Below are 21,356 nucleotides of genomic sequence, written 5' to 3' on the forward strand. Positions count from 1 at the left end.
AATATGATTTTTTTACCCAAAAAATAACATTTTTTCATATAACGGTACTTTTCATTTACTATGAACAAATGGAAATATTATGTATAGCTTTGGATAGGTATTCATGAGTACTACAACTCTGACCCAAGGAGTATTGCCCTACCTCCCATAGTTAGGGAGCTATGGCCCTGGGAAGTGATACCTTTATTTTGGGGTTGCCAACATATTCCCAATTTTAACCCCTTTCCTCACAATTTAGGGGTTGGGTATCTATATATAATTTATCTACACACAATACCCTTTAAGGTGATATGCATTAGAACTCTGTACAAAATGGCCCAAGCTCCATACAAAACGGGACATGGTTCTTTCCATACCATTTTCATTTTATTCTTATATTTACCAAAGGTAAAACGCAAGTCGCCAAAATTCTAGAAGATGCTCAAATAAAGCAAGGAAGGAATGGAAAGTAGCTTAGATTTGGATGATACTCCTCGAGAAATGGACACTTTTTTTTCAAGACATTTTTCCATATTGCATATTCCGTTCACTCTGTACAATGTACATATAGAAGTGGCTATACATTATAATCGCAAATTTGTGCTCGACATTTCTTCTAAATTTGGCAGAATCAAATATCCATTTTTAACAATAACCTCAGAGTCATATTGAAGGACAACATACTACAAAATCTAATCTAATCTAATCGCTTATTAAATGGAATCTTCTTCTTGTTCAAACAATACACAGCTGACTATGGCATTTTCAACTGTTATGCTCAAAACTCTACAATTGTCTATTTAATCCAACATATTTTTACTATCAAAATTGAATTTGTCAAATTAATTTAACTGCACATTATTTTATTTGGCATTAAAATATTATTGATGTAGCATTGATAAATGTATATTTCACTTTTGTTTACATTCCAAAAAATAAACGCACGAACGCACAATATTTGAATTTCATTCATTCAAGTACGCAGCCAGTTTTCTTCCATAGGAATTTGACAGTTGTGCTGTCAACTTCAGCAGAATACTCATGTGTCTTGTGAATTAAGCAAAACAAAGTGAATTTTAAGCAATAGATTTGAGAGCAATAAAGCCTTCAGAATACCTTTTCAAAAGAAAAATTGCCTTCTTCAACCAAAATACTATGCAAATGTGTAAAGTTTAAGCTAGATGAACGTAAATTTGCCAATCAATCCATGAATTGGTTCAGTAAATTGGATAAGAGTGATTTTATGTCAAGCCAAAGTTAGATAAGTGTAGATGAAGGAAAAATAAATAAAAAAAAACCATTATGCAGAAACGCCACAGTAACAGTGCCGAATCATTTCAATTGCTTCAATTATCGGATGATTTAAAATCGTTGTCGGATTTAGAGCTGCCTGAAGTGGTATTCCAGAGGAAAGTTCGCAAAGTTCGTAGGTAATCACATCGTCGACACAGCCACAAAATTCCAAGGCCGTGCCGTATTTTTAGTCTGTCGTCTGTCGTCTACCGTGATGAATCATTCAAAACAACATTGTATTTATGCAGGAAAACCAGGCCCAAGCCAAATAGTCGCTTCAATGACCAAGAGACTGACGATTTTTTCAAATTTAATTGTAAATATGTGAGCATCTGGATGTGTGTTACCCTCTCCGGTGTTTGGTTGTTTTTGTTATCATACATGTTAGCTATTGTACACTCGGAATTCCATGAACTGAACAAAGACGTGAAAAAATGTAAGTACCAATTTCGAGTCAAAGTAATGGTGTGTATTCAAACAGTCTCACAAATCAAAGGTCTTTATCGCTTTTTCGAAGTAAAAATAATTTTTTTTATCAAAATCGGCGCATATCATTAAACCAAACTCAATTGATAAATTAAACAATGAGAATGTTTGAGACACTCTGTGTTTTTTGCATGCCATTTTCAATTGAAATCATTTAAAAATGATTTACTATCTGCCGTCATTATCACACAATATCATTCATTGTTGCAATTTATTGAATTTACGTTATCACAAAATACTGTTTACATCACGATATATCGTGACTGACTCGGTTGGTTGGTTGGTTTCATTGCGACATTATTTACCAGTCGGGTATTAACCGTCATTCAGTCGGTACGGCTGTTTTCAGCAGAAAAATAAACCTGAAAAAAAAAACAGTGTATCCACCGTGGGTTCATATGTACTTTAATATCTTATCAATACAAAATCCATTCGTTTTTTTTGACATTGTGTGGGTGTATGTCTGTGTGCGTGCGTGCGCGTGTATTTGTGCATGACTGAATACGTGAAACATTTGCCGAATTGTCGCGGTGAAAATGCACACAAAGTGAATTCGCATGCGCGGCAATTTGCCATAAACGGGGCAAAATACAAACTCAAAGCTTTTATTCCACACACTTTCTCAGTCTCAGTTGGCAAAGGGCACCATAGTTACAATTCAAGTGGTCGTGTGCAGAACGATTTGCTATTATCGAGGTTAAAAAGACCCTGACGTGAAAATCCAACGTGAACATTTTTATTTTTCGACATTTGTGTTTATTTTTTTCTTTCTGTTATTCTCCTATAAATAAAATGACCTTAATTGTCAAAGAATTTTTCTGCGTTGTGTGAATTCAATAAATTGTTGTCGATTGTAAACCAACATTTGGCATGGTATAATCGATTGTGTTCTGTTTCGCGCTTTGCCAAAGCAAAAATAAAACCCACTTCAGTTTTAACACCAATTCGTCCATTTGTGCCGTTTTAACGTAATAGTTTCTTTTCTAAATCGATAATAATTGTAACAGAAAAAAAAAACCACCAGAAAAAAGAGAAAGTGCTAAAAATGGATAAAAGCAGACAAGAATAAACCCAATTTTTTTCCTTCTGCAAATGGGCCGTTCCATCACATAAATAATAAACGAGCTGACAAAGCATATGACGACATAGAACAGAAACTACATATTGGTGGAAGGATCACGTGACATATATTCAATCGTGCTCGTTTGAAGTTAGTGCGCGTGAGTGACGCTGTTTACAATCCGATTGTGTTCAGCCATCAATTTTGAGCAGATTGACATCAAAACATTGGCTTGTTGTTCTTTAAATCGTTTAACGTTGTTTGTGACACAACAAAAACAAAAGCACATCAATTCAATTGAGAAGTCGCAACCAAAGCGAAATCCATAGAATAGTGAATCCAGTGTATAAACGAAATGGATTCGGTTAGTGTGCCGCTTCGATCGAGTGGTAAAAAAATGCGAAAAAGACGCGAATTAGACGCACTTGTTGCCCATTCGCTGGCAAAAAGGTATCTATAGCGACTAGAAAGATGACCTTCACCATGGTTATTGGTTAAATTAACTGGTTTTTTTTTTAAATAAACGCTTTGGTGTTGTTTGTTTAACAGAGCATGCAATTCAGGCAAACGGCAAGCGGCTGGTAATGGCATCAATTCACAGGATCAATTGCTGTCACAATCCACAGACGATCAGGAAGAATATTCATTGGTAGCTCTCTCTCTCTCTCTCTCTCTCTCTCTCTCTCTCAGTCTCTTTCTCTGTTTCCCAATTGAAATTTTCATGCCTGCAAACGCAAACATTTCAGGCTTTGAAAATAAAAATTCACAACTTTTTTGCTCGTTATCTCATTCCATATTGTTTTCTCCGTTTCTTTTCTCTCTTTCATTTATGAATGCAATAATTGCCATTGCAACCAATTTATCTATCAGTCGAAAATTCAAATAGCGAAGCGTCACCGAAAGCATTACTCATTTTTGCGAACCTGTGCCCCATTGCTGTTCATTTTCAGCGTTTTTCTTTTAATTTCGCTCATGTATTGGCTATATTTCGATTTGCGCGAACAGCTGTCCGATCATCGTAGCAAAATTGAACAAGGTGAATGTGCAACCAACAACAGAAAACATTTTTTTTGCTATTTTCTGACATATTTTGTGATGATGACTCATCCGGCTATCATTTTGATTTATCTTTGTTTTCGTTTTATTTCACTTTTGAACGTTTTCCAAGAATGAGATAACATCATTCATTTCATTTATTTCAGTGTCTGCAATATGTTTAAGTATGCCAGAGACGTTACAGAAACTGCATGAAAGTTCGAAAACATTGGAGCAAAATCAAACCGCCATTAGCCAGAAGATATACGAAGTTCAACAGCGTTTAGAAACGGTTGAAAAGGAGGTAAGTCGAAGAAATCCTTTGAAAAAAATATGTTTGTTCTCGGATTCCAAATTAATTCTTTTTTTTCTGCATTTTGTTTTTCCTTTACGTTCAGTTTACACAGCTAAGGGACAGTATTCGCAAGGGCGATGGTCCGGAAGGAGACAAAGCGGTTGATTTGAAAGATACCGTTGCTGGGTTTGGTGCCAAAATTCAAGCGCTTGAAACTGATGTTAAATCACTCAAGGAAGGATACTCAGGCATACAATCCACACAGCAAGCCGACCGAGCACGCTTAGAAGCGCTACAAAGTGGCATTGACAGTATTAACAATTCATCGCATTCAAATTTCACGGCCAGCTTGCAAAATGAAACATCGGCCTGGGTGAAAAATCTAACAGAACACTGTTCAAATGGATTGAAAAATGTGTCCGATGGATTGGCTGCGTTGAATGTGCAATATACGCAGAAAATGCAAACCATCGACACGGAAATGCATGACCATCAAACCAAATTGGATGGGCTGAATGAGAATTTTGCAAATGTTTCGTCTCACGTCAATTCGATTGAAAGTGAATGGCCGAAATTCAAGCAATCAAATCAACAACTCGATGCCACGGTCTCGCGTGTCAATACCGAATTGAATAGTCTTAAATTGAATGTGGGCAATCTGAATGCAACACTCCGTGATTTGCTGGCCCAACAAGGAGCGAAAAAGGCAACCGCACAAGGCTCGATTGTAAGTAGACTTGTTACATGTGAAATAGAGACACGTTTTGATAGTTCAATGATAGTAAATTTATTACTCATTTTTTCCTAGGCGAATAACTCAATGTTTGCTGATTCGCAGAGCCTCGTGAGTGGATTGCAGGCGAATCAAAATGAATCCAAGGTCACGGGTTTTCCATCGGAAATCCTAAACGGAGATGAATCGAAAAATGCAACCAATCCGCAACCAATAACACCTCAGCCCTCAAACAGTAATGCACAGTCATCATCATCATCCGCCGCTACATCGACCACAACCAACCAACCATCAATGCATTAAATCAAGTGATGTTTCGTACATACAGAAAAGAAAGGCGCCTGTTTTATAAACCTTTGATCAAATCGTTTTCAAAAACCAACAAAAACACACACACTCAAATCAACTTACCAAAATCGATTGAATCGACCGATGAAGATGCATTTTTTTTTCATTGTTAAGGCTTAAATCCTAGTCGCTTTTATAGATGATGAACAGTATTTCTAGTACAAATTGAACGAATTAAACTGGGTGAACCATAATAGCCGAATTAGTGCACGATTTCTCGCAAAATAGTTGAACATGAAAAGTATATGAAAATGCACCATCCGTAACGTATATTCAATAAAGAAACATACACACCACAAATACCGAAATCAAACAATTCTAACATGTTCAATCAACCAAAAGACGACGAATAGCACTGAGATTTCGTCAAAAAATTTCGTCCAAAACAACCAGTGTAATTTTAACTAAAGAAACAACAACATTTAACATTAAACAAGAGAGAAGAAGAAAAGAAAAATCCTATTAAAAAATCAGATAGATTTGTTGATATAAATTAACCATTAATTGGGAATGGGGTTGGAGGCAGCAATGATATCTTCATTGTTTTTGCCATTGCACAGCAATGCTGTGTACTAACGAATTACAAAGTATGAACAGAATGAGATATTTTAAATTATATTTTCATCACTATTGCGATTATTTATTACTCATTGAAAAAAAAGAAATGAAAAAAAACCACACACACACACACCAGATAACACAGTGTGAAACATGCGTGATGAATACAAATTCTATATGTATACATTAGAGATATAAATTTTGATTCTCTGTATTTTATTGTCAATTGAAACACAAAAACGAAAAAAAAACATAAATAAATGATGAAAATGTTATTGAAAGGACTTATTTAGAATCGAAAAAAAAAAACAATTTTAGTTCAATTTTTATGGTTTGTTCCAAGTGGATTTGGTTGTTAATTGAACGATGTCATTGTTTAGGTAAGAACGATAGTTAGCGAATCTTAGTCATGTTTATCCCTTTACCATCACGAAAAAATATTCTTTCTACATTTCAATTAGCAAACATTCTTCTCATTTTTTCATCATTCGTCGAGCAATCATTTTACAAAAAACGAGATGGAAAATTCAAAAACTCTTGTCACAAACGGCTGATCAATGCAGACGACGAAATGTGCCTGAAACGAATACCGTGTCACAAAAACTGTCATCAGCAGAATGTAACAACTCCGACTCGTGCACATTTCTGTGTAATTCAATAGAAAACGTGTGTCGCTTATGCTTCGGTTTTTGCATAAGCTGTTTACGTTTTTCGCTTATCTATGCTCTTTCAAGGCTTTGCTTCATTCCAAAACCATTCATAACAATGATTATGTATTAATTTCTTCACGTCTAATTCTATGTATCATTTTTTTTCTTCGCGTAAATAATACGGTTTGTTTACTGTACAGCGAACATTTTTGCATCGCATTGGTTTGCGGTTTTTATTTCGATCTGTCACCGGTCGGTTTGAACGGAGCACACTCAGACGTAGATCAACGACGCTAAACAGTTTCTCGCACTCTCTCGCTGTGCTCCATTCATTTACATCGACACATGTTCTGTCATTTTGCTTGACCATTCGACTGGATAGTTTGCATGGCGCTTCAGTTGATTTACACTAAAAATTGAATTTTTAGTAGCAAAAAAACGTAATTTTTATCTGAATAAAGTGAAATTGTTCTGAAACTGACCATGATTGACGCTGATAGCGAAGGTAATTGTTAAAATTTTAATAGAAAACGTTGGTTGTTCATCAGAATTATGCTGTACATGTTCAATCTTGTCAGTGTATAGCAAATCCCATTGGAAATGTTTCTGATGCGAGAAAAATTCGCATTTCAACCAATTGTTTTGCACTACAATTTGGAATAGGTTCAACGCAGTGTTGTTTTTTCATGAAATTCACTGGAAAAATGACTTTGAAACACAATTCTGGAGCTGATTGGAGCACATTTTTTTTGAAGTGTCAAAGCTAGAGTTCCAAGTCCTTTTCGTGGTTATGCCATTGAAACCAATATCACGCCATTTGGCATCGATATATTTAATTGATTGGCAGTTTGACACAGACACTCAATAACAATTGGGTTTTGTGTTTGATTGCTGAAATACTTCACTTTGACACCAAATGTGTGGCACCAATTAATCGTTCAACTTACAAAATCGATGAATATCAATTCAAATCGTTTTACTGTCAATTTTTCTAATATTGTGAGATTCTGATTTTCAACCAAATGTTAGGCTATGTTGAAGACGACACTGACGAGATTTCGCCCGAGCTATGGCAAGAGGCTGCATGGATTGTTATCAATTCGTATTTCAATGAAAAAGGTCTAGTGAGTCAACAGATTGACAGTTTTGACGAATTTGTTGAGGTTTGTATGCATTTCTCCTGGTTCAAAAAATGCTACTTTTTCATAAATAAATTCAGTGATTGGAAATTTTGGTTATGTTTCTCAATCAAACAGATATCGATTCAGCGTATAATTGACGATGCACCACCCATTGAAATGATAAGCGAACCGAATTACAAATCAGGTCAAATGGAATTGCCGGTAAAACGATTTCGACTGAACCACGATTTTTTTCTGCAAGTATTTTGAATTCATATGACTAAAGTCGATTTTTCTTTCTTTCTCAACAGGTACGTCATGTGTTGGAATTCAATCAAGTGTCGATGCACAGGCCGGCGCATTGGGAAAAAGATGGTAGTGCACACGATATCATGCCAAATTTGGCTCGTCTCCGAAATTTGACATATTCAGCACCGCTTTATGTTGACGTCACGCACACGAAATTGGTCGACGGCCAAGAGGCAGTCGAGACAAAATATCAAAATATTTGCATGGGTCGAATTCCAATAATGTTACGGTCGAAATTTTGTTGGTTAAGTGCATTGAACGAGCGTGATTTGGCCGAAGTAAACGAGTGTCCCCTCGATCCAGGCGGATATTTCATAATCAATGGCGAGGAAAAGGTGTTGATTGCACAGGAAAAGATGGCTGCGAACATAGTGTATGTGTTTGCAATGAAAGATGGCAAGCATTCATACAAGGCGGAAATTCGATCGTGTTTAGAGCAAACACATCGACCGATGTCAACTCTTTGGGTCAATATGTTGGCACATCGTAAATTGAGCAGTAGGAATTCGACGATTGGCCAGCCGATAACTGCAATTTTACCGTACATCAAGCAAGAAATTCCAATCATAGTCGTGTTTCGTGCTCTTGGTTTCATTCCGGACAGTGACATTTTGGAGCACATCAACTGCGATTTTGATGACCATGAAATGTTGGAAATGTTAAAGGCATCACTAGACGATGCATTCGTGATTCAAAGCCAAAATGTGGCATTAAATTTCGTCGGTGCGAGAGGAACACGGCCAGGTATAACCGAGCAAAAGCGAATCAACTACGCCAGAGATATTCTCCAAAAAGAAATGTTGCCGCATATCGGTGTATACGATGGTTGTGAAACGCAAAAAGCCTATTTCCTTGGCTACATGGTGCATCGATTGCTGTTGGCAGCATTGGGCCGTCGTGAACCAGACGATCGTGATCACTATGCAAACAAGCGATTAGATCTAGCCGGACCGTTAATGTCATTCTTGTTTCGTGGCCTATTCAGAAATCTTATGAAACAGGTGAAATTCTACGCTCAAAAGTTTATCAATTTGAAAAGACCATTCAAAATGGAATTGGCTGTACAACCGAAGATCATCTCGGATGGATTGCGTTATTCATTGGCCACCGGCAATTGGGGTGATCACAAAAAAGCCCATCAAAATCGATGCGGTGTATCACAAGTACTGAATCGTCTCACATACGCATCGACATTGTCCCATTTGCGTCGCATCAATTCGCCAATCAACCGTGATAGCAAAATGGCACATCCCCGTCAGCTCCATAATACACACTGGGGAAAGTTATAAGTTATTATTTATAAATAATTCTATTATAAATAATTTAAGAAAAAACGTTTGGACCTGGATTGGGCCGAATGACGCCCTGATAAAATCGTTTTAACATTGACATCTTTTTTCCTTTCTTTAGGAATGGTTTGCCCGGCTGAAACACCCGAAGGTGTTGCCGTTGGTTTGGTCAAGAATTTAGCGCTGATGGCATACGTTTCCGTGGGCTCAAATCCCGCACCAATTGTAGAGTTCTTGGAAGAATGGCGAATGGAAAACTTAAGCGTCATCGTACCCTCGTCACTCGTTGATGCAACGAAAATTTTTGTAAACGGCTGTTGGGTTGGCATTCATCGTGATCCAGAGTTATTGATGAGAAATTTACGGAATTTCCGACGTAAACTGGAAGATATTGTGGCTGAAGTGTCAATTGTTCGTGATATTCGTGACAGAGAAATTCGAATTCATACGGACGCCGGCCGAATCTGTCGACCGCTGATGATCGTTGAAAATGGAAAGCTTCTAATCAAACAGAGCCACATTGAACTATTGAAACGGCCCGAGGTTTATCGTTGGCAAGATTTGGTGCAATCCGGCGTTGTTGAATATATCGATACTGCGGAAGAAGAGACAATGATGATTGCAATGTCACCCATGGATATGAAGGATAACGATGAATACGCTTATTGCAGAACGTATACGCATTGCGAAATTCATCCAGCCATGATACTGGGTGTCTGTGCTTCGATTATCCCATTTCCGGATCACAATCAAAGCCCACGGAATACATATCAAAGCGCCATGGGCAAACAGGCCATGGGCATTTACATCACAAACTTTAACGTTCGAATGGATACATTTGCTCATGTGCTGTACTATCCAATGAAACCCCTGGTTACGACACGATCCATGGAATATCTTCGTTTCAATGAATTGCCGGCGGGTATCAATTCGGTTGTGGCCATTTTGTGCTATACGGGTTATAATCAGGTGAGCGAGTAATCAGATAATTTTGAGCATTGAATTTTGTTTTGAAATTGCAGAAAATGATTTATAGAAACTAACATTCCTCTTTCGATTCATAGGAAGACAGTGTTATCCTAAATTCAACGTCTATTGAACGTGGATTTTTTCGCTCCATTTTCTATCGTTCCTACAAAGACACAGAGAGAAAACAAATTGGCGAGCAAGAAGAGCAATTTGAACTTCCCAATCCAAATACGTGCCAGCGAATGCGAAATGCTGCGTACGATAAACTCGAAGAAGATGGCATTACTGCGCCGGGCACTCGCGTATCGGGTGACGATGCGATCATAGGAAAAACCGTCGTATTACCTGAAAACGTGGACGAGGTATGAACGATACAATTTAAGTGATTTTCCAAGATTTTTATTTTCAATTTTTTCTTCTTAATCCATCTTTCATTTCCACTAGTTGAACGAAGAGGTGAAATCCTACGAAAAACGGGATGCATCGACCATTTTGCGTCACAACGAAACGGGCATCGTTGATCAAGTAATGATGACGTCGAGCGCGGATGGATATCGCTTCATCAAGATACGCGTTCGATCTCAACGAATCCCGCAAATTGGTGATAAGTTTGCATCGCGCCATGGTCAAAAGGGTACGTGTGGAATGCAGTATCGCCAAGAAGACATGCCGTTCACATGCGAAGGTGTCACGCCCGACATAATCATCAATCCACACGCCATTCCGTCTCGAATGACCATCGGACATTTGATTGAGTGTTTGGCTGGGAAGCTAGCATCGAACATGGGCCAAGAATTGGCAACACCATACAGTGATGCAACACCATTCAATGATGCGGTCAACGTACAGAAAATCTCCACACTTTTGCAAGAGTACGGCTATCATTTGCGAGGCTATGAAGTCATGTACAATGGCCATACGGGCAGAAAGATCAATGCACAAGTTTTCATTGGGCCAACATATTATCAACGATTGAAGCACATGGTCGACGATAAAATCCACTCGAGAGCTCGTGGCAAATTGCATATTCTGGTGCGTCAACCGGTGTGCGGTCGCATGAACAACGGTGGATTACGATTCGGCGAAATGGAACGCGATTGCCAAATTTCACACGGTGCAGCATTATTTCTGCGAGAACGGTTGTACGAAGTGTCGGATCCATATCTCGTACACGTTTGCAATTACTGCGGTCTCATTGTCATCAGCATGAAAAGCAACAAATTCGAATGCCGCGGATGTCAGAATCGATGCGAGGTAATTGATGTTTAACACGCATAGGTGTAACGAATAAATAATAAGTAATAAAAGATTTTATTACTTATTCATTTTATGTGATTATTCATTTATTCGTTATTCGTTCTTACTCGCGAATAAGAACGAATAATTATTCATTTATTCATGCAAGAAACGAATAAGAAATGTAATAAAAATTGAATAATATATGAAACGAATAAGAAGTGAATAAGAAACGAATAAGAAAACGAATGAAAATTGAAAAAGAAGTTGTAAGAAGTAATAACCAATGAGAAAAATGACTAGAATGACGTTTGGTTTGGCGCCATCTGCAAGGTGGAAGTATTTTGCAATACAAATATGTTTTATTGTTGCTGTCATTGGTTGCTGTCATTGATAGTTGGCAGTATATTTATAAAGAAGTTTCATAGTTCAGCGTGTACCGTCAAGATGTCGCTTAAATATAGCATAAACATGTGCTCCATATAAAAACATAGGCAAATTTTATCATTGTAATAACTATTACAACTTATTCACGAATAAATGAATAATTATTCGTTCTTATTCGCGAATAAGAACGAATAACGAATAAATGAATAAATATGACAAAAGTAATAAGTGAATAAAAAAACGAATAATTATTACAAAAATTAACACCTATGTTAACACGAAATGAGTGCATTTGTGTGAGAAGGGGAAATTGTAATGATCAAAATGTCGTTTTTGTTTCATTTTCAGATCACCCAAGTGAAGATGCCCTACGCGACCAAATTGCTGTTCCAAGAACTTATGTCAATGAACATTGCGCCAAGGATTTTCACTTAGCTGTTTGATTTGAGCTAGAGCTTAACATTTGACTAAGTCATGATAGATATTTAAGAGAGACAAAAAGATTTACGATTGCATTCCTTTAAGAAAAGGAACACATATGGCTTATATGTCGTGCATGCATGAAATGAATTCAAATTGAATTATACTCTATTGATGAAATTTAAACATAAATAAAGAAAATTCTTTCGATTTTATGAACTGAAACGAAAATATCGAGTTTTATTAAGATAGGTGCTAGTACTACATGAGTAGACATTTTTTTGAAATTAGGTTGAAATGTTTTCATGGTAAAAACGATCTTTGATAGAAATACGACACGTTTTAAAGATATACAAAAAAAAAACTTTCAGAACAATTTACTGGGATTCTTCAGATAATGTTGGCCAAAGGGATATTGCAACTTTTTTGACCAGAAAAGACGTCATCTTACGTCTGTACTGTACATTTAGATGGTAGAGCTTGAACAAAAGTTCGACTCTATGCATAAACTTGGAAAGAGCTTGATAAACTTGATGAAATACATATATTTTATGGTCGCTGCAATACCCCTATGATGTTGGCAACTGAAAAAAGGTAAATCATTTTTTCTTAGCAGGATTTTATCAAGCGTTTGATTCTATTGTGGTTTAAGAGAGTTCTGCTAATGCTATAGTTACTGGGCATTTAAAAGAGATTCAATTCTAGACAAAACTCATTTGCTGGTTGGTGGAAGAGTAGCCGACATAATCAAAAATGGATTATGTATGGTTTTAAATGTTTAAGAAGAGCAAACTAAATGCAATAATGGAAAGATCATACAACATGTATGAATGGTTCTAAGACGTTATATTTTGTATCCAAAATTATATTTTATTTGCTCTTGTGCAATAAAGAAAAGAAATTCAAACCGAAATTCCATTGAATCGAAAGAAAAAAACTCATCTTTGAAGTAGAATAATGAATGAAATTGATCGTTTGCAGCAAAAATAGAATGAAAGTCGACGAAAAATTCAACAAACATTTGAAATTGCGAAATTGTTGTGTTTGAACTGAAGGCAGCCGCATGAAATGTGAATAATCAATCATTTAGTTGAACGAAAAAAAGTGAAACGAACAAAAAAATCGTAAACATTTTTAACTACGCATCTAACAAATAGAACATTCACCGCGGACAATTTATTGGTCTCCGTGTGTGTGTGGTGGCATCTCGAACAAACTGTCTGAACGGCAAAGCAAAAGTGAGAGATGGCTATTTGTATCTAGAATGAATTGATGAGTGTCATTAAGATTTGGTTTTGAATTTGAAACAGCATTTCAAACACATTAGATATGCAATGCGTTTTCATCTCACATAACAAAATTTGTTCAGCCTGTCATCTTTCATTGCGAACTCGATGCAACTGCACGCAATTCATTTGAAAGTCGTTCGGTTCAAACAACATACGAAGATTTTTGGTTTTTGAGTAATTGATGGTGTTTTGCGTATATGACGCCAATTTCCGCCTGACTTCATTGTTTTACTGAAACGTCTGCGTGTTTTGACAGAAAATTCAATGACCGTTTGGGAAATCACGTTTTTAACCATTTTATGTATGTGTCTCGAGAGGAAGAGAATCGAAGGAAAAGTGTGAAACGTCGGTCGTGCGTCATATGTTCGTTATTTTTGGTTTATAGCTTAATTACCAACAACAACAAAAAAACAAAACAACAAGCGAAACCAGGAGGTGGAACTTGTTTGTGTTATTAAACGGTACCCAAAAAATTTTGATCTCTGATTTCAAGTAAATATTTTCAAACGGTTTCACTGTTTATTTCAAACTGCTTAAATTTCGACTGATGATGTCTGGCTCTTGAATGAGTTTTTTTTTCGGGTAAATTCCATTATTTTCATGAACAATCCGGTTCATTTCCAGACGGTTTTGTTTTCTCCAACGCAATAGAAAAATCTATTGATATGCGCTTGGAACACAGATCAATCTTCATTCAATCTTCATGGTTCGCTGGTTTCAATTGAATCATTTGTCGGTGTTTATTCTCTAACTAATTGTTTACATCACTCTCGGTCTAGCTCTCCATTGAAATGAGCTCAATCGATGGAGCTATTTTTGAAAAATTACAGTTTTACGTTGTACATTAGATCAAAATAAACCGACCGCTTTAACGATCATTTGCACTCAAATTGCGTTTCAAAGAGGGGGCCTCATTGCAATCTATTGAGTTCTACCGTTTAAATTTACATGTGTTCAGGGGAATGGCGACGATATTACCAATTATACATTTCAAATGCACATTTCATGTTTTTTATTTCTATAAAGACTGTCAAAACTTGGTCTCTTCACATCCCTTTTCGGTTGTGAGTGAGTGTGTGAGCAACGTACGTATTTCAATTTATATGCGGGAGTCTAATTATTCCTTTATGCCTTACACATGTTACTGCGTTGTGTATGTATTTCTTTCCTACGTCTTTTCAAGTATTTTAGCGTTGGTGTTACATCTCGTGCATCTCATCTATTTCTTCTTTCCCATTTCACACACTCAGTTCGGCTTAAATGCCGATAATGCGTCGTTTTGATTGCCACTATCAACAACATACACAGTACTGTCGAATCGACAGTGTCGATCACTTGTTCATTTCACTCTCTCACTTTGTTCAAGCCAATTTGGTGTGCGTTCGACGATCATTACGCTTTCTTTCAACCAACACAAATAGCCAGATTGTACATCTCAAATTATTTCTTCTAGCTACCAACAATATAATATATTCCTTCGTTCTGGGTATTTGTGTATTTTTACTGTAAAGAACACAGAAGAAAACAACCGTTCAACAAAATACAACTCATTCAAATCGATTCAGTTGCGGTGCTCAACTCGACGTGAACAGACGAACAATTGCACTGCTTTTGCACTTGACGAACAACAAAGGATTTCGAACATTGTGAGTGTTTTCAGCCGTTGAATAAAAGTGACTCGGTTCGAAAAAGTATTACATAAAACTAATTTCGATTACGGGTGAGTTTAGAATCCAAACTTTAGATGCACTCTTTGTTTTTACTGAGTTTGTTTAAATAAAAACCGTTTTTTTTCATTGAGATTTTTTATAAATGAGGGTAACGGTCGATAAGAAACATCTCCAGAAAAAAAAGTTCAATAATCACATGAAAATATAAAAGTGCACAATTCCAAGTTCAATTCGTTTCAATGTGCAGATTTGTTTTTATGCAAAAAATAATTTTGCATGGACAATTGATAATAATTTAATAGCGTCATGGTTTAAATACGAAAGTAGATAACAGTACAAATAAGAAGACCTTTGAAAAAATCTTACTACGAGCAAAAGATTGCTTTGATTCAATTTTTTTCGTTGTTGTGTCTTTCTCGCCAAGAGTAATGAGCAAACATACGATTTTCGTATTCGAGATGAACGAACCGATTTTTATATTGAGATGAATAAACTCATCAATTTTTTTCTTCATCGAAATGATTCATAGTTAAATTATTCCAAATCATCGCTCTTATCTTGCACAAAATTAGAAAAAAAAGGTCAATAACTCAGCAAGTACATATTTTAGGTGTTTCGTTTTCGAATTACGTGAACAATCGTTTTCACCTAAATTTGAAAAAAAAAATTGTTCGAATTTCCTTTATTCTGTTTTTTTTTTTCAACGTATTTCACTATTCTACCGCCCAGCTCTGGTTGAATAAAGTAAACCAATCGTTATCATTCGTTGGGACTTAATTAGAAATCAATAATAATAATAGAGATTTAAAAAAATGAAATTGAATCAAGCAAGATATGGTGAATCAGGAAACTTCAACGTATTTGATTTCTGAAAGTGAAATATAGAGATAGTTTCTAATGCAGTTCATCGTCTTATCGCATAGGAAATAGAAAAAAAGGGAGTGAAATTAAACCACGACCAGACAAACAGAGAAGAAGTAAAGAAGAATTGCACAGGGTTAGAAAAAAGTAATTTTTTTTAGCTGTGTAAGTAAGTTTTTTTTTTCGAAGTCATAAAACACGATAGAAAACTTAATCACTGTTCTATAGTTTAGAATAGATTCAAATAGTTTGATAGATTGGAAGGCTGTAATATGTATATTATACTGTATACAGGGTACGCCTTACTGAAAAAAAAAGGACAGACACTCAATTAAAACTTTGCTCGAAAAATAGAAAATGGAATAAGAAAAATCGAATAAAAATGGGGAGATGTTGTTTGTTCAGCTTCAATGAAAAGTACTTAAAAAAAAAGATAAATAATTGAAACATTTAAACCCTCCTATTGGTATTATGTCATTTTCAAAGGTCATACCAAAAAAAGTTGTGCTACTATAAAAAGTGATATTAATCACACAACGGGCGGGACAAAAAAAACGATTCCAGTTTAAAACTGTTCTGGTCAATGTAAAATAGATTTAGTTAGGTCCAGAGCGATGTTTCGTTCATTTTTCAAAAACTTTCACTAGAATAGAATAGTGTCATTAACTTACATATCAGTTTTAGTTTCCGTTCAATTTATCATACACGCTTCCACAATAAAAACGCTATATTTTGTGTAAAGTCACGCAAACGCATACAAATCATTCGTCGTTCTCGAGCATAGTTGCCGGTAGTTCTCGTTTAGAAAACGTTTTTATCAGTTTGAAAACGATGTCTTCATTTGTTTTAATTTTCGTTTATCAAATGTCATGCAGAGGAGATAACCACGCGTACCGGATCAAACACTGAAAAGGAAGCCAACGTTGCAACAAAGCAGCAATCGAAGTTGAAGGAAACAAACATGCAGGCGATAAATTATCTGGTCATCGTTGCAGCACTGACCCTAGTGCATGTGGTCGTGCCGTCAGCACAGGCTGCTATCGAAGTAACGTAAGTGTAGCTGAAAAGTGCGATATTGCAATTTGCTGGCGACTCGTACAAATTACGCGTCGACGTCGTTTGGTCGCCACACATGATTGATTTGATTTGATACACTTGGAAAACATATGGCATAACCCATATCTCGTGCAATTTTCTATTTACTTACAACTCTTCACTTTCTGAATTCGGTTTTTTTTTCGGTTTCACTTCTCTCTCTTTCCACATAGATATTTAGCTCTTTTCTTTTCTTTAGTAGTTTTCGTTTCTTCTCGATTTTTGTTTTTGTTTTTTTCTTCTCCCATATTTTTTTCTCTTCTTTCTTATTATCATTTTTTAATTGATTCCAACTCTTTGCTCGAAAAATTGATGAGCACTAATTTGTGCGTGTTTATTTCAAAGCAGAAGGCATACTCAGAAGAATTTTAATTGAATTTTGCCATTAGGATTTTTACTCAGCAATTCCTTTGACCAACACACAACAGTGTTTGTTGCGCATTGATTTAATTTCTCGTATTCTGTTTTGAAACGAACAGCACAAACAACAACCAACTAGAGTTATCATTGCTCGTATATGATGTTGCATTCACAGCGTTATCGCTTCATCGCTTCCATTAACTAACAAATGCGAAACGAACAAGGATACTGACTAAAAATCTAATTGAACATGATAATTAAAAATAATGTTTTTGTTTGTTTGTTCTGTTTGGTGGTCGGCTTGAAAGCGATTTAATTTGTGCGTAAAATTTTTGTAAAAGCATTGATAACAATGTACGGGGAAACAAACACAGTTTAAGGAAGGCGGAATGAGAAAAAATAGCGAGGTTCATTTAGAAATTCTGAAAAATTAATCGCTTTTCTTTGGTTTTTTCTCCTTTATTTTATCGTTTACTTTGTTTATTGTTCTCGATTCGCAGCAATGAACAAGTGCGGGATGGTTTACTGTCATTGGTTCATTCGTATAGTCAATTGGAGAACAAATTGGATCGGCATGAGCAACGCGAACGGGCACTGGGTGAAATAATCAAGCGTGGTTTGCAGGCGCTACAAAAGGGCCAAAAGATCTTTGACCCCATGCAAGGATCATATGTTCGGCTTGAAGAGCGCGTTGGCCAAATTGAAACGTTGCTAATGGGTTTGGACGAGAAGTTCAGTGAACAAACGAAATCAAACAAAGCCATCGAAAACATAGAAAAATGGGTCAACTCACCGTCACGATCATCTGATTCGGATAAACTCACGGAATTGAGCAATCAAGTGGAGGATCTATCGGTGAACGTAAAAGATTTACGCAAAGAAGTCGATGAGCTACGTGTAAAACACGATGGTGATTCGCAAACTTCTCGCGACTCATTTACGACCATTGAAACGAATCTTGCCAAAAAGTTGGAGGAAAATGGCAATGTCATTAGCCAAATCCAAGAGAATTTGGGCAAAATTGGCGGCGCTAGATCGTCTGGTGATGGATCATTGGAAGATTCAATTTCGAAAGATTTGCAATTCATCAAATCCAATATTGGTTCAAGCTCTTGTGGCGATGGCAACAGTTCCGGTGGTCCAATTGACAAGGACTTCTTCGTTTCATTGACGAACCAAACACTGGACGCAATCAGTGATATGCGACACGAAGTATTGACCGCATCCGATAAGAGCTACGCAAAAACCACCTCAAAGCTTAAGGAGAATGCTGCCTCACTCGATGCTCAAATCGGTGAACTACTGAAAAACACTGGCGAAGGTTGCGACGGCAACACACTCGAATCGAAACAAAATGATGTTCATAAATTGGAACAAATGCTAGCGCAAATGGGCGATAATGTGCTGTCCATTAAACGAAACATGGAATTTAATGTGCATGCCATCACATTAGAAGTTAGTGAAGCGATTAAACAAAATTCAAAGGATTTGGAATCAGCAATCGGTGGTAAATTCGAAACAATCAACGAAACCATTTGGAATAATCATAATGGCGCCATTACGAATTTAACATCGAAAATTGAATCGGAAATTAGCCAAGTGTGGCGCCAGATTGGCATCATGTACCAAGAAGTATCATCGAGCAAAGATGCATTGAATAAATTACAAGAGCTTACCACTTCATATGTCAATGGCACGGTAGAGACTATGGACCAAATGCAAGGAAAAGTAAATATGAAGAGATTTTTTGTTTGTTTTATGTTTCTTCATTTCTTCAATTCGTTTGCATTTCAATTATTCAGTTGGCTTGGAGAATAGGTTCTATTTCTCTGACCGTCTCCAAAAGATATTTTTAGCGTAGAAAGATAGTTTTAGTCCAATCTGTAAAAACTTACCATTTCAAGAGAAAATGTTACAATTTCCCATTATTCCCATTCGATTCTCATTTTTATTGCAGGTATCTCAAGTCACAAGGCACATAAGTGAGGTAGACGAAAATCTCAACTATCTTCTGGGTCGCCTTCAATTGGTAATGCAAGAATTCAATAAAGTCAAAAGTGGTCTTGGCACCGCACTGGATGATATTCGTAACAGTTTTCAGCAAGTACATAATAAAATTCAAGGTAATTCAAATCGAAATAAATATTTCTGGGTGCAGAATGCGCCGAATAACTGCTAGTTTTTGCTTCAACAACCAAAATTGCTTATCTTTTGTCATTATTCTTCTTTTTTTCATTTCTTTTACCAAATTTTCTTCAATCCAAACAGTAGTTGGGCCGGGTCCTCATAAAATCGAGCCGGATGAAGACGAAGAGATTCCTGATATCCATTTGTTGCCACAACGAGACCAACCAGCACCAAATTAATCGTACATCAACTCCGTGAATCTCATCATCCATGAGGATATTTTTCCCCTACATTTCGTTAGATTTATTGATTAGACTAAAAGCTTGTGTCATATATGAATTAGCCACTATTCTTTGTCATGCAATTACCAAAGCAATTTTACACAGCGCCTAGATGATTATAGGTTTTAGGTCACATATTATAGTACTTTTTTGTTGGAGTCAGTTTACTTCATTTGTATTTGAATGTCCGTTGGACTTGAATAAAAACAAATAAAGAAAAACCGTGAATAAAATTGGAATGTATTACTTTCTACTACCGCCATTCATAGTACAAATGGCTTGAATTTTCCTTGGAATTCCCTTTTTTCTTGAGTCTTTTTTCTTTCTTCACTTTGAATAAATTCCATTAGCTCGAATTGTTTCTGGAAAAAGGTCGGTGATTCCTTCATGTGACATAGCGTGCGCACGTCATTAAGCTGAAAAGAAAATCCGTTTAGAATATCGCACACTCGGTGCGTACACAAACTACAATGTAAACATAAGCCGATTCCAACCGTATGTAAAGCTTGCTCGGCTTGACTGCGATTCTCTCCAAACGCACGCGATTGGAGAGTAAAAATTGTTTAGCATAACTTCAGGCGTATAGTAAATACATGTGTAAAATAAAACATCCGTTTCTGTTATTTTTCTGTTACATGTGGTACATTTGTGTTTATTTTTATATAATTTGTCGTCATTTACAGAGAATAACTTGTTTTTTTTTGTTGGTTCTGTTCACCAGTTTAAATAATAAATATATAATATATACTTTTTTTGTCTCGAATTATTTTGTTGTTGTTGTTGTTTTGTTAAGTTTGATTTAATGTATATGTGTGTGACTGTGTGTTCGCAATATAATATACTTTACTACTAATAAGAACCATTTGTATTCCTTGATATTACATAAATGTGCAATTTATAATGTCAACGATTTGATTACTTTCAAATGACTAATAATAACATATTAATTTTTTTTATCTTTTCATTTTTAGATTTACTTTACTCTTTTTTTTTGTCTAACAAAGGTGAAATATATATCAGATTATAAAGATGTTGTACTTAGTGGTTTTTTTTCTTCTCTTTTTCTTTTGGTTGGCATTTTAATAACCATGTTCGAAAAAGTTCTTCTTTCATATTCGTTTCACTTGCAATGCCACACCAAATAGACTAACAAACAATTAAGAAAGCTGGAATTTATGTGCTTGAAAAGCACGGCTCGTGTTTGAATGTGCGTGTGTGCTACTGCGACACGTAACATATATTCACAAACATCTCTCCTTCGAAGATTCATTGATTCGTTTGTTGATAATATTGCTTCGCGTTTTTTTTGTTTTGTATTTCTTTGAAATAGACTTTCGAATGGTTTCGAAATGAAAATGAGGAAGAGTGGTCGAATACACAATAAATGCGCCTTACCAAATATACATAAATACTTGATTAGTCAAATACAAAATTGTATGATTGACCCAAGATTGATTGAGCAATACGATAGCTATTCAATGCTAAAAATAGTAACATCAATTGTT

General features: G+C 36.0%; 3 protein-coding genes across 5 annotated transcripts; all 3 read left to right on the forward strand.

Annotated features, from left to right (window-relative positions):
• Nucleotides 1–999: 999 nt before the first annotated feature.
• On the forward strand, nt 1,000–5,529 carry LOC129565059 (uncharacterized). 2 transcript variants are annotated; one of them, XM_055439415.1, is made up of 6 exons: nt 1,521–3,268; nt 3,368–3,467; nt 3,689–3,854; nt 4,021–4,157; nt 4,252–4,875; nt 4,957–5,529. In XM_055439415.1, the coding sequence occupies exons 1-6, from the start codon at nt 3,174–3,176 to the stop codon at nt 5,182–5,184; spliced, it is 1,350 nt and encodes a 449-aa protein (XP_055295390.1). In that variant the 5' UTR covers nt 1,521–3,173; the 3' UTR covers nt 5,185–5,529. The 2 variants fall into 2 exon arrangements, with proteins under 2 accessions (XP_055295391.1, XP_055295390.1); XM_055439416.1 differs by lacking the exons at nt 3,368–3,467; nt 3,689–3,854 and adding an exon at nt 1,000–1,409 and having other exon boundaries at nt 1,521–1,708.
• Nucleotides 5,530–6,805: 1,276 nt separating this feature from the next.
• Nucleotides 6,806–12,399, forward strand: LOC129565060 (DNA-directed RNA polymerase II subunit RPB2-like). The gene is made up of 8 exons (XM_055439417.1): nt 6,806–6,942; nt 7,467–7,600; nt 7,694–7,780; nt 7,870–9,144; nt 9,277–10,125; nt 10,221–10,487; nt 10,570–11,379; nt 12,097–12,399. The coding sequence occupies exons 1-8, from the start codon at nt 6,921–6,923 to the stop codon at nt 12,181–12,183; spliced, it is 3,531 nt and encodes a 1,176-aa protein (XP_055295392.1). The 5' UTR covers nt 6,806–6,920; the 3' UTR covers nt 12,184–12,399.
• A 2,367-nt stretch (nt 12,400–14,766) lies between these two features.
• Nucleotides 14,767–20,084, forward strand: LOC129565063 (uncharacterized). Of its 2 annotated transcripts, none has more exons than XM_055439420.1 (5): nt 14,767–15,177; nt 16,864–17,038; nt 17,944–19,171; nt 19,401–19,566; nt 19,712–20,084. In XM_055439420.1, exons 2-5 carry the CDS (start codon nt 16,950–16,952, stop codon nt 19,807–19,809), a joined length of 1,581 nt encoding a protein of 526 aa, XP_055295395.1. In that variant the 5' UTR covers nt 14,767–15,177; nt 16,864–16,949; the 3' UTR covers nt 19,810–20,084. The 2 variants fall into 2 exon arrangements, with proteins under 2 accessions (XP_055295395.1, XP_055295396.1); XM_055439421.1 differs by having other exon boundaries at nt 14,772–15,103.
• The last annotated feature ends 1,272 nt before the right edge of the window (nt 20,085–21,356 follow it).

The sequence above is a fragment of the Sitodiplosis mosellana genome, unplaced genomic scaffold, assembly GCF_009176505.1.
Source record: "Sitodiplosis mosellana isolate CC-2019 unplaced genomic scaffold, AAFC_SMos_1.0 Smas_scaffold_2, whole genome shotgun sequence".
Taxonomy (NCBI): Eukaryota; Metazoa; Arthropoda; class Insecta; order Diptera; family Cecidomyiidae; genus Sitodiplosis; species Sitodiplosis mosellana.